The 11,306-nt window shown below is 28.3% G+C and overlaps 2 protein-coding genes across 2 annotated transcripts; both read left to right on the top strand.

Moving 5' to 3' along the window:
* Positions 1-1,200: 1,200 nt before the first annotated feature.
* Positions 1,201-5,991, top strand: Bma-klp-20 (kinesin-like protein KIF3A, putative; the record flags this gene model as incomplete). The annotated part of the gene is made up of 13 exons (XM_043077751.1): positions 1,201-1,347; positions 1,705-1,819; positions 2,112-2,338; positions 2,490-2,590; positions 2,759-2,894; positions 3,159-3,356; positions 3,485-3,659; positions 3,799-3,995; positions 4,081-4,289; positions 4,603-4,805; positions 5,207-5,352; positions 5,670-5,779; positions 5,952-5,991. The coding sequence occupies 13 exons, from the start codon at positions 1,201-1,203 to the stop codon at positions 5,989-5,991; spliced, it is 2,004 nt and encodes a 667-aa protein (XP_042933685.1).
* Positions 5,992-8,431: 2,440 nt separating this feature from the next.
* Positions 8,432-10,808, top strand: Bm4493 (Uncharacterized protein; the record flags this gene model as incomplete). The annotated part of the gene is made up of 6 exons (XM_043077752.1): positions 8,432-8,674; positions 9,066-9,278; positions 9,365-9,562; positions 9,793-9,909; positions 10,212-10,334; positions 10,605-10,808. The coding sequence occupies 6 exons, from the start codon at positions 8,432-8,434 to the stop codon at positions 10,806-10,808; spliced, it is 1,098 nt and encodes a 365-aa protein (XP_042933686.1).
* Between the last annotated feature and the right edge of the window lie 498 nt (positions 10,809-11,306).

An 11,306-nucleotide genomic window follows, 5' to 3' on the forward strand; every position in this document is an offset into this window, starting at 1 on the left:
ATCGCTTTGCTTATGCCTGTGAGAGCTGTTTGATTTGATTTGCGTTACATTTCTTTTCAATACATATTACAAACATTGGTGTTTGTGCATGCTTACCTGTGATTTCAGTGAATTAAAAAAAATAAAAAAAATAATAAAACAGTGATTAGAAATAAGGAATAATATCATTTTATTTTATATTTCTTACTCACTCGGCAAAAACTTATCTTTATCTTTATTGGTATCAAAAAGGTAGAATGAGAAAGTTTTAACAATCGTTTTATATACTCTATAAATGCTGTGAAGTTCACGTGTGCAGAATATTTACTGTAATTGGTTTTTTTTTTTTTTTTTGCCCAGTAAAAAAGTTTTTCTCGTTCTATAAATTTGACTTAATCTTTTTTTTCCCACCATTACAATCTGTTTTCATTTCATTTGGTAGTGTTGATTTATTTTGTACATATTTTTTATTACTTAAGTTTATATTTGTATAAGCTTGCAGCTGTCATGTTGTTTTTTGTCAATTTGGTCTATTTTCACGGGCACGTATGTCCATTCTAATTCCATTAGTATTTATCTTTGTATTGTTAACTTTCGATAAAGCATATTGAAAGTCTAAATTCCAAAAAGAATTCGTTCTTTTCTTGGCGTTTTATACGCCTATTAATTGCTTGGTTTATTTAGTTTTAGTTCAAGTGTTAAAATTATCATTGCAAGAGATTAACATAGTTAATAAAATCATAAACTAAGCATCTATTATAAAAATAGAAAAATGTCAATCTTGAGGATGTCTCGGTTATTATGAATCTGAAATTATCACATTACAAAAACACACCAACAGGTTTATTTGTAGTGTGAAATTCTTGCAAAAATTATTGGTAAAAAAAAAAATCGAAACAGTGATAAAATATGACAAATGACGATTATATTCAACACTTGCGCATATTTAAAACAAAAAGAAAAAAAAAATTAAGTCTAACAAAGACGGATTATAGAACATCCAAATGATAAGAAGTCTATATATTTGTGAGTCTTAATCAGTACTTTTTTTTTTTATCTGCTAATATACATAAAAATATGTCTGCATAATTTCATCTATAATAAGTGATATGCGTAAAGAGTAGACGTGTAGCCTCACGTTCAAATTGCACCATAAATTGTTTGCCTTTAAGTTATGGTTTTCCTCATTGTGTGTTTGTAGAGTGCTCACGGTGACGATTGATGGAGGTGACAGAAGTAGATAATGTTCGCGTGGTAGTTCGTTGTAGACCTCTGAGCCGTATAGAACTTGAACAAGGCTATCAAAAAATTGTAACCGTGGAGAGTGCCAGCAACTCTATTGTCGTCACCAATCCAAACAATGACCAGGTAGCTTCAATTTAAATCAGATGTAGTCTCTATTCACAACCTATTAAATTGATTAGCCACTTTGGTTGTGAATATGAAATTGTTAAGTTTAATTTTAAATATTGAAAATCAAATAGAAATCATTTTACAACAAGTAATAAATTTATTTGAAACATTTCGACAATTTTTTATAGTATATTAAAGCGAGAAATTGGAAATATCATAAATTAGCCTTGAATAATAATTTTTTTTGTTGATAGCAATTAAAGCACCTCTCTAGACATTCATTCTAGTTTTTGTTTTTGATATCAGTAATTCAAGGAAAAAAAGTTTTTCTTTTTTTCTTTTTTGTATATGAAGAAATTAAATATTTCTTAGGAACCATCTCGTATTTTTACATTCGATGCTGTGTTTGGAGAAGATAGCAATCAGTTTAATGTTTATAACATTGCTGCAAGGCACATTGTTAACAACGTGTTGAAGGGATATAACGGTTAGTACGATTTTGAATTTAATCCTCAGAAATACTAGACCGTTATATTTTTAAGAGGACGATAAAGGTTGCAACGTTAATATTAATTCATTAAAAGATATGTAATAATTTTATTCAATGTTGAATGGTAATTGTGAGTGAAGATAAAATTTGCGATGTACTTATAGTGTTTTCGATGAGATTATGAATTAATAAGTAGAAACAGAATAAACATTTTTTTTTTTTTATTTCTAGGAGTAATTTTAGTCCTTTTTTTTATTGCTTCTTGTTTTCTCATTCTAATTTTATTTAGGTACTATTCTTGCTTATGGACAAACTGGCACTGGAAAGACTTTCACAATGTTGGGAAATAAAAATTGTCCTGGAATAATTCCCAATTCATTTGCACATATTTTTGATCATATAGCAAAATGTCAACAAGATAAAACATTCCTTGTTCGAGTTTCTTATTTAGAGATTTACAATGAAGAGATCCGAGATTTGTTAGCTAAAAATCCGGTGCATGGTCTTGAAATTAAGGTTAGTGTTTTTTTTTTTTTTTTTTTGTTAATCACTTTATTCTGGGTAGTAAATAAATTAAGTGAATGACTTTTAATTTACTCCTCCTTTTTACTTATTTTTTATTTAATTATAATCGAAATTTATTACTTTGAATTTAGATGTTATTTAGGAACGACCAGACATTGGTGTTTATGTGAAAGATCTATCAAGCGTCACTGTCTCCGGTGCAGATCATATGGAGCGTATCATGCAATTCGGTAATAATTACAGGTATGTTACTATTTTTTCGAAACAACAAAGTAATTTAGAAATTTTGAAATAGACAATTATTCTGTGCAATAGATGTGAACTGAATAGACTTGATGAAGCTAATATAAATGTTAAAGTAAGTTCAGTTGATTAGAAAGCGTTTTTATTGACTTTTCCGTTATATTTTAGATCAACAGGTGCAACAAAGATGAATGTAGACAGTTCACGTTCCCATGCTCTGTTTACAATAACGATTGAATGCAGTGAAAAGATTGGTGATCGTTGTCATATCACACAAGGAAAGCTACAGCTTGTCGATTTGGCCGTAAGTTTAAGTTATTTGTATAATTTTGCAATTCAGTGCATTATATCTGGTGATATCAGTAAAATAAACAATATTATGTATTGTACTTTTGAGAAAACATTTTTGTAATATTTCAGCTTATTGTAGATTTTCATTAGAAAATTCATTAAGTTACGTTTGAATTATAAATACGACTTATTTTCAACATTTTGTTTTTATTTTCAACGGTAATTGTTTCAACTTTTTGGCCGATATCATGCGACGATCGCAATGATTGTAATTTAGGGTAGTGAGAGACAATCGAAGAGTGGTGCCAGTGGAAATCGATTAAAAGAAGCGGCTCGTATCAATTTGTCCCTTTCTTCACTTGGTAATGTTATTAGTGCTTTGGTCGACTCGAAGACTGTTCACATTCCTTATAGAAATTCCAAACTTACGCGATTACTTCAGGATTCGTTAGGTGGTAATTCAAAGACTGTCATGGTAAGTAAATTATTACATAGTCTGATTTTAATGACTATGTGCGAAGAACAGTGTTTTTTGTAGAAACGTATTTTAAAAGTTTAAAAATTTAGAAGTCGTACAGTGGAGTAATGTTTTTCTTATTTCAGTTTGCAAATATTGGTCCTGCTTCCTATAATTACGATGAAACGGTTTCCACATTAAGATATGCAAATCGTGCTAAAAATATTCAAAATGTGGTTCGAATTAATGAGGATCCAAAAGATGCACTATTAAGGAAATTTCAACTGGAAATTGAGCATCTTAAGCGTATGCTTGAAAAAGGTTCGATAGACATTTTTGGATGAATGTACTGAACGCACTTTCTTTTATATTCGTTTTACAAGTTCTTGTTATAAATTATGAAACCTTATGGTACAAAAATTTTTTGATATGAATTAATCATTTATTGTTTCGCTTGTAGAAGAGTCAAGTGGAAATGAAGATGAGGTGGATGAATCGAGTTGGAATAAAGGTCAGAAACAATCGCGAAATCGTTATAGTGATCGTATTGAAGAACTGGAAAAGACGATTGAAATTAGGAAAAATGAATTGCAAAAGGAAAAAGGAATAGCTGACGAGGAGCGCGAAACATTGATAGCAGAACTGCATGCCAAAGAGGTATGTTTATAGGCAGTCGTTTATAGAGTTGCTTTCGATCACATCTCTGTTTCGGATATTTTTCTAAAATTTTGTGTTAATTTAGGAAGAATTGGCTCAAGCGCATAGAGATCATGATTCATTGATGAATAAACTAAAGCAAATTGAGAAAAAGCTTATTGTTGGTGGTGAAAATATGCTTGAAAAGGCTGAGAAACAAGCCCGATTGCTAGAACAAAGTAATGCTGAATTAGAACGTGGACGTGTAAACGAGACGCAGCTGAAGCAAGCATTGGCCGAAAAAAATCAAGAGAGGTCCGATTTGTTAGAACAGTTGATTAAAAGGATTGATGAAAATGTAGCAGAGAGTTTGAAATTTTTTTTTTCCTAAAATTTTCTTTACTCTATAAGTTTGTCAATGTTTGAATATTAATTTTAACATGTTGTGCAGAGAATTATGCGTTAAGTTCCCTATATCTTCCTTTTGGTAAAATAATAGAATTTATCCTTTTATACAGAATTGTTTTGTTAGTTATTAGGGGTAAAAAAAGCAAAAGATTTTGCAAGCTTTGAAAAAAAAAACGGTAAAAAAAAGATAATTCTTTCTGTTAAGCAGTTATATTTATAGGATTGATCTAGAAGAAAAATATAATACCTTAGCAGAAGAAGCACATGGAAAGTCGAAGAAGATAAAAAAAGTTTGGAATATGCTAAATGCTGCAAAAAGTGAATTGGCTGATTTACAAATGGAACATCAACGTGAAATGGAAGGTCTTTTGGATTGTGTTCGTCAACTTCGCAGCGAACTTCTTCTACAACTGCTCATTATTGGTAAATAGTATATATATATACTAATTAATTCGTATTGAATGAAATTGATTAAGATGGCAAATCTTTTAGCAGGAATAAAGAAAGCAACGAGTTTTCCTATATTTTGTTCTCATCAAAAAGAATTACATTGTTATGAAATCACCTAAACACAAGAGATCAGTGCGTATAAAGAATTGTGGAATTGTAAAGTAGCTGCAAATTCTTGCAGATAACTTAATGAACATTAACCTGACATTGCCTTTCTTGTATATAAACTTTTAGAACGTTTCATCTAGTGTTATCAATCTGTTATCAGTCTTTTGTTCTTTTCTTGGCTTATTTTCATCGTTTTACTATAGATCATTTGCAATAGTACTATCGATAATGGAACTATTGGATAAATTTTTTTTTTTTTTTTGCAGAAAACTATATACCACCGGATTTCTTAGAACTCATTGAACGTTATGTTCGATGGAATGAGGAAGTAGGTGATTGGCAATTAAAATGCATTGCTTATACTGGAAATAATATGCGAGCACGTAACCCACCACAACAACCACTATACAAGGTTTACACTTTGTTTGATGTTTCAGTAACACTTAGACATCGACAATTAAACTAACAAATAGACTAAGGATATGATTACTTACACTATTATGAAATAGTTAAATTTTTCTGCAACTCGAATTATTTCGTCAAAAATAATTAAAAAAGATTTCAATGTCTTGCGCTATATATTTTAAAGATAAAATAACAGTTAATTGACTACTGTATTATTTAGGTCTTTTGAATGGATTTTAATATTTTCAAGCAATAAGCAGCATTATAGTCTTATAATTAAAGACTACAGTTTTATAATTATATACCTTTAGTTTACACTTATAGCCTCCAAACTCTCAAATGCTGGATTTGTTCCTCTCCTATCAGGATCAAGTAGCGCATATGCCTTCAAATGATGTGCGCTCTTCAAAGCTACGTGTAAAATCTAGCAAGCGGTATGTTAATTTATCTTCCTCAATCGTTTAATTTCTTTTACTTAACATTGTTCGAGTATTTTATTGCAGATTAGAGCTTCTTTTGGAAAGTATACATGAAATTAATTTTATTTAATGAAGAAATTGCCACTAAAATTGTCGCATATAGTATGATATGTGAAGTGATTTGCAGCGAAAGAGATGCGGCACGTCTGAATGTGTTACTGAATTAAATCAGTTTGGATGAATGGATCACGTTGTTTTGAATTTTTACAAATAAAGCACATATGTGCTTGGTTTGTGATTATTGGGTTGGTATTTACGTTTGAGATGATGAACTGATCAGTTTTATTTATGAAGCTTTAAAGAATTCTCTTTTCTTGTGAGAGGGGAAGGGAATTGAAAAAAATGAGACATTAATGTATAAGAATTATATGATAGATTAGATTCAATTAAGTCCCTCGAGCTTTCTTTTTTTTTTTTTTTGTTAACTCGAAGAAAACCTTTAATTTATGTGGGAATGAAAACAATTGATTTAGAAAAAAAAAAAAAAAAAAGTACGCGGAAGTTCTTTTACTATTGTGCAACTATGTTGTCTCGTTGTTTTGTGCTCTGTGATAGTTTAATTATGCTTTAATGTACATAACTCGAAATGAATATTAGTTTCATTAATGTCTTTGACACTGTGCTCCTAATTTCAATTATTCGAAGCTATTTCTATATTTTGCTACTGGAAAAGTCTGGTTCCAAAAGTTCTTGCTTAGAGATATTTTTAAATTTGAAATCCAATTATTTAAGCAAGCGTAATATCTGAATACTGTTCACGTACATCGTAACTGATTTAAATAATTACTAATCACGAGGATTGAATATCATCAACGAATGTCGAATTATTCAATTTTATTACTTTGAAATATCTAGATATAAGGTTAGCTTTCTTTGAAATAATGCAGCGAATTACGCTCGAAATGGATTATACATAGAGTATTCATTTTTAAAAAATCAATCCACCTGTGAAACTACACTGCACTTATATATGAAATATTTCAGCTAATATCTAAATACATGTTGATTAGCTAAATAACAAGGAAGAGAGGCGTAAATGATTATTCAATATAGATTTTTGATAAAACTGTTAAAATTTTCGATTGGTCAAAATGCCAGCTTTTATTTCGCTTAGACAATTAACTTTTAACTATGAAGCCTCCAGGCAAGATTTATCAATAGTTCTCTTTATCATAGTTTCGTGATACTTTTCTTTTCTTTTTTTCTTTTTTTTTTTTTCTGAGACTAAAGTGTACTATTCAGATGTAAAACGAAAAGATAGATTAGCAAAGAAAAGATAAAATATTAAACTAAACCAAAAAAAAAAATGGCATTGTTTTATGTTAGTCTTGCATGGTTGACTTTAAATAGTATAAAATGCATAAATTAGGCAAAATTATTGTATAGAGGATGATTTCAGGAATGATAGTAGTTATAAATATAAAATTTTTAGTACTGGAGAGTGAAACACAGGAAAAGCTTACCTGTAAGAGGTGCAAAGGATTCAAATCAATGCTAAAATTTGTAAAGGTGAAGATGAAAAAGAGGAGAGAAATGAAAGTTTTCCAACTCTCACAATCATTAGAGAGAAATCATTCGTTAGAGTAATTCAATCATTCATTTCTTATAATTCATTCTCTGATCAATTTCCATTTTATTTGGAGCTATACTTGAAAATTAATAATGATTAACACTTGATTTTTTGCATAAAATTTTAAGGTATTAATAATATTCTAATATATTTGAACTATTTAATGTTATTTATTGATTTACGAAGGTAATACACATTACCTTTGTAAATCAATTTCTTCAATTAATAATTGTATTCAAATAAAAAGGTAAAAGAAAGAAACAAATCAAACAAATAATATTAAACAGTTCAAATATATTAGAATATTATTACTTTTACATCAAATATTAATAAACCAAATTCAAAATTATAATTGGTTTATTATAATTTAGAATAGATACAAATACTTTTATTATTCTTTTTTTTTTTTTGGAATATTCTCGTTCTCTTCTTCAATATTTCAATTTAACCATATGTTTTATTATGAAACAGTGTAAATGATAAAATTATTGATCAGATGGAATAATATTCATTTAATTGGATGAATAATTTGTCTGATTGATTGATTGATTCATTCATTCATTTCACATATTGATTTATGTTTTTTTCTTTTCTTTTTTTTTTTTTTTTTATGCAATATAACAAAATGATAAACAATTTAGAGGATTGATTGTTGGTTTTTGCTATTTATCCTCAATGCATCATCACTTTCAACTGCAATATGTTATCATTAGCAGTATTATCAGGTTTGCTTTTCTGTTTTATTTATTTAATTTTTTTTTTAATTGTTGTTTTTTAACATTTTGCTCAGCTGTTCTGTTGTTTAAAATGAAAACATTTGATAAACTTTGAAAAAGAGAATCGAAGACAAAAAGATTATTCCTTACTTTTTTTTTTTTTTTTTTTATTTATTATCGATCGTTTTCTTTTTGCTTATATTACTTTCATATTTTCCAATAAATGATATTTGTAATTTTTTGAAAAATAACAACTTTTTTTTTGGTGAATTTTTAAATTTCAGATTTTAAGTGTTAAATCAGGCATTATTCATTTATATAATGCGTATTTTTGGAATTATTCCTGAGCTACGAAATTATCGACTTATGAAAATTGGTTTTTGGGGTCATCAATTGTACGTTTCACCATTTTGTACTGATCGTATTCAAATATGGTCCATACATTCATTTATACCTAATTCATGGTCAAAATTATTTGATTTTCCGCTTATTCAACTTTTTTATTCTTTTTACACTGTATCACCTGATGAGCCATATATCTATGCTCTTATTGTCGCATTATTCGTAAGTTTATTTATGATACATTTTTTTTTTTTTTATTATAGAATTTTGATGAAAGGATTCAGATTCAGCACTAGGATGATAAATAGAGATGAGTGTAAAACGGGAAAAATTTTTTTTTTTATTTTCAAATAAATAAAGAAAGCAAAAGTTAGATAATCACATAAATTGGGAAATAATTTAGAAATAGCTAATGTTGAATAGGTAAATTTAAGAAGTGCCAAAAAAATGTGGTATAAAAAAAAAAAATTCTAAAAATTTCTAAACACATATAATGTTTTAAAATAGTTTTTTTCGACTGATTTATAGAATATAACTGTCATATATATTATAATAGGTTAAATAGTTTGATTTATATGCATTTATTAACCATTTGATTATTATTTTTTTTTAGGATTGTGATGTACCACGAATATCAATGTTACGAATATATATGGATAGCGGTGCATGTGATGTATTTAATTTGGATGAAGTATCTGGTGATGAATTCGAGAATAAGGTTTTTTTAGAGAATATTGTACTTGGCTGTGGAAAACATCAATTATATATGTATGAAAGAAGCGTTGTAATGGGACCAATTCCGTTTTGGAAAATAATACTTCTTAAGGTTTCTTTTTTTCTTCTTCTTTTAGTTTAACTTTAAGTTATTTAAATTATTAGAAAATGCAATTTGCTAAATATTCTTTGTTTCAGGATAGTATGACATTTGTAATTATCAGTGAAACAATTGCTGCAAATGAAAATGAGGAAAGATGTAGTCGTTTCCCGATTGTTTTAGATGGTGATAGAAGAAGAGTGTTTAAACTACAAGATAATCACGATATTATTGTTTATGATGGAGAAAATAATTGCTGGAATACCTATCCACCATCATCAGATTCACCTACTGATGTTAGTTTTTTTTTTTTTTTTTTTTTTTTGCTTTTGAACATTTTTAAAAGAGTAAAACTTATGTTTAGTGAGATACTGAACATAAATTCGTATAGATTTTCTAGTGATACCTGTAATAATGTCACTTATTGATTTGATACGAAAATTTTTAGCAGCTTTGATTTAGCATTCTTCTAAAAACTGTTATTAAATTTGAATTGCTAATGAAAATAAATTTTATATGTTTATAGTTGAATTTATTACGTGTTAGAGGCATCAGTGAAACATACGGACGAACAGTGCATCGAATGGGAGCTATTGAATCACCACTTACTTTTTACGTCAGTGATGATATTTGCATTGCAAAGGTTTGTTTTGTTTATTTTTTTTTAAACTAATTTACAATTTTATTCTTTTTTATAACACATAATTTATGATATGCTAGGAAATTTGGATCGGAGTTTACGCTGGTGAAACAGAATAGAACGGAGGTGAAAAAAAGATCGAAAAGAGAGAGTTAGCGATGCAGTATTGAGTACAACAAAAGCATCATATGATCTATAGTTTGAAAGTGATGGGTAAAAAAATTCTTCACTTCATATTTCTTTTACTTTTAATTGTTATTCTTTAAATTTCTGCAAGAAAAGAATAATTTTTCTTTATTTTGCAGATTTTTCGTCAAGCATATCATTCCTTCTATCATATTATATTTGATGATGAACGAAAGGTTTATCGAGTAATACCAGCGGGTAAATATCGTCTTCCCATGCATATTCAATTACGATTCTATGGGGTATAGCTACTTATAATCTAATACTTTAGTATTATCTTTTTTTTTTTTTTTTTACTAAGTGAATGCTTTATATACCGTTGTTGTTGGCGTAAGAAAATGATTTCACTGACTTAAAATATGCTTTTAACTGAATTGAAATGTGATTAAGTTTCTTTTCGAATAATTATATTGAATTCATGTTCACAATAATTACTAATCGAGTGTAGGCTTGCGTAAATTCTAAAGATAGGCTTATAATGGTCAGAATTTATGAGAATAAAATTTTCACAGGTCTGTTCAAAAACGCAATTTGCATTCATATGTTCCACCGGTGTAGCATTTGTCCCGCTTGAGCCAGCAACCTTACGACAATTATCATTTCTGGCAGTACAACGACAGCATTGCAAAATTATTGGCGGTATATGGCGTGGTGGAATCTCCGAAGAAATGATTAAAGCTACCTGTGCATATAGTGCAACTCGGCAACTTCTTTGATCATGCATTTACTCATTCGAATTTGCAATAGAATTAGATTTTCATTCTTTTCAAGTATCTTTTTTTTTGCTTTTTTTTTTTTTTGTTTTGTTTTTTACTATTATCTATAAAATTTGTTGAAATTAGTATAATAACAATGCTAGGTTTACTGTTGTAGTTTGTTTGCATAGCGTTAAAGAAATTATCTTCATTTTTTTTTATTGAATTTGACTGTTTAATAAGAAAACCTGAACACAAAGATAGATTTTACTAAGCTAAAAATTTTTTTTCCGTTGTTATTATTATTAAATTTCTCTATATTTCAAGCATGTGAGCTATGACAGTATTAAGATTACCTGATTCCTTCGAATCCAATATTTGTATATATATATTTTTTTTTTTTCTGTGATTTTATAAAATTCTGGAATAGCAGAAAGCAACTAAAGTTTAGAAGTTTAATAAGAACAACTTTTTAGGCAAATTGTCGATATCTGATAAGCGATAAGAGAAAATTTTCAT

Source organism: Brugia malayi (assembly GCF_000002995.4).
Source record: "Brugia malayi strain FR3 genome assembly, contig: Bm_v4_Chr1_scaffold_001, whole genome shotgun sequence".
NCBI classification, from domain to species: Eukaryota; Metazoa; Nematoda; class Chromadorea; order Rhabditida; family Onchocercidae; genus Brugia; species Brugia malayi.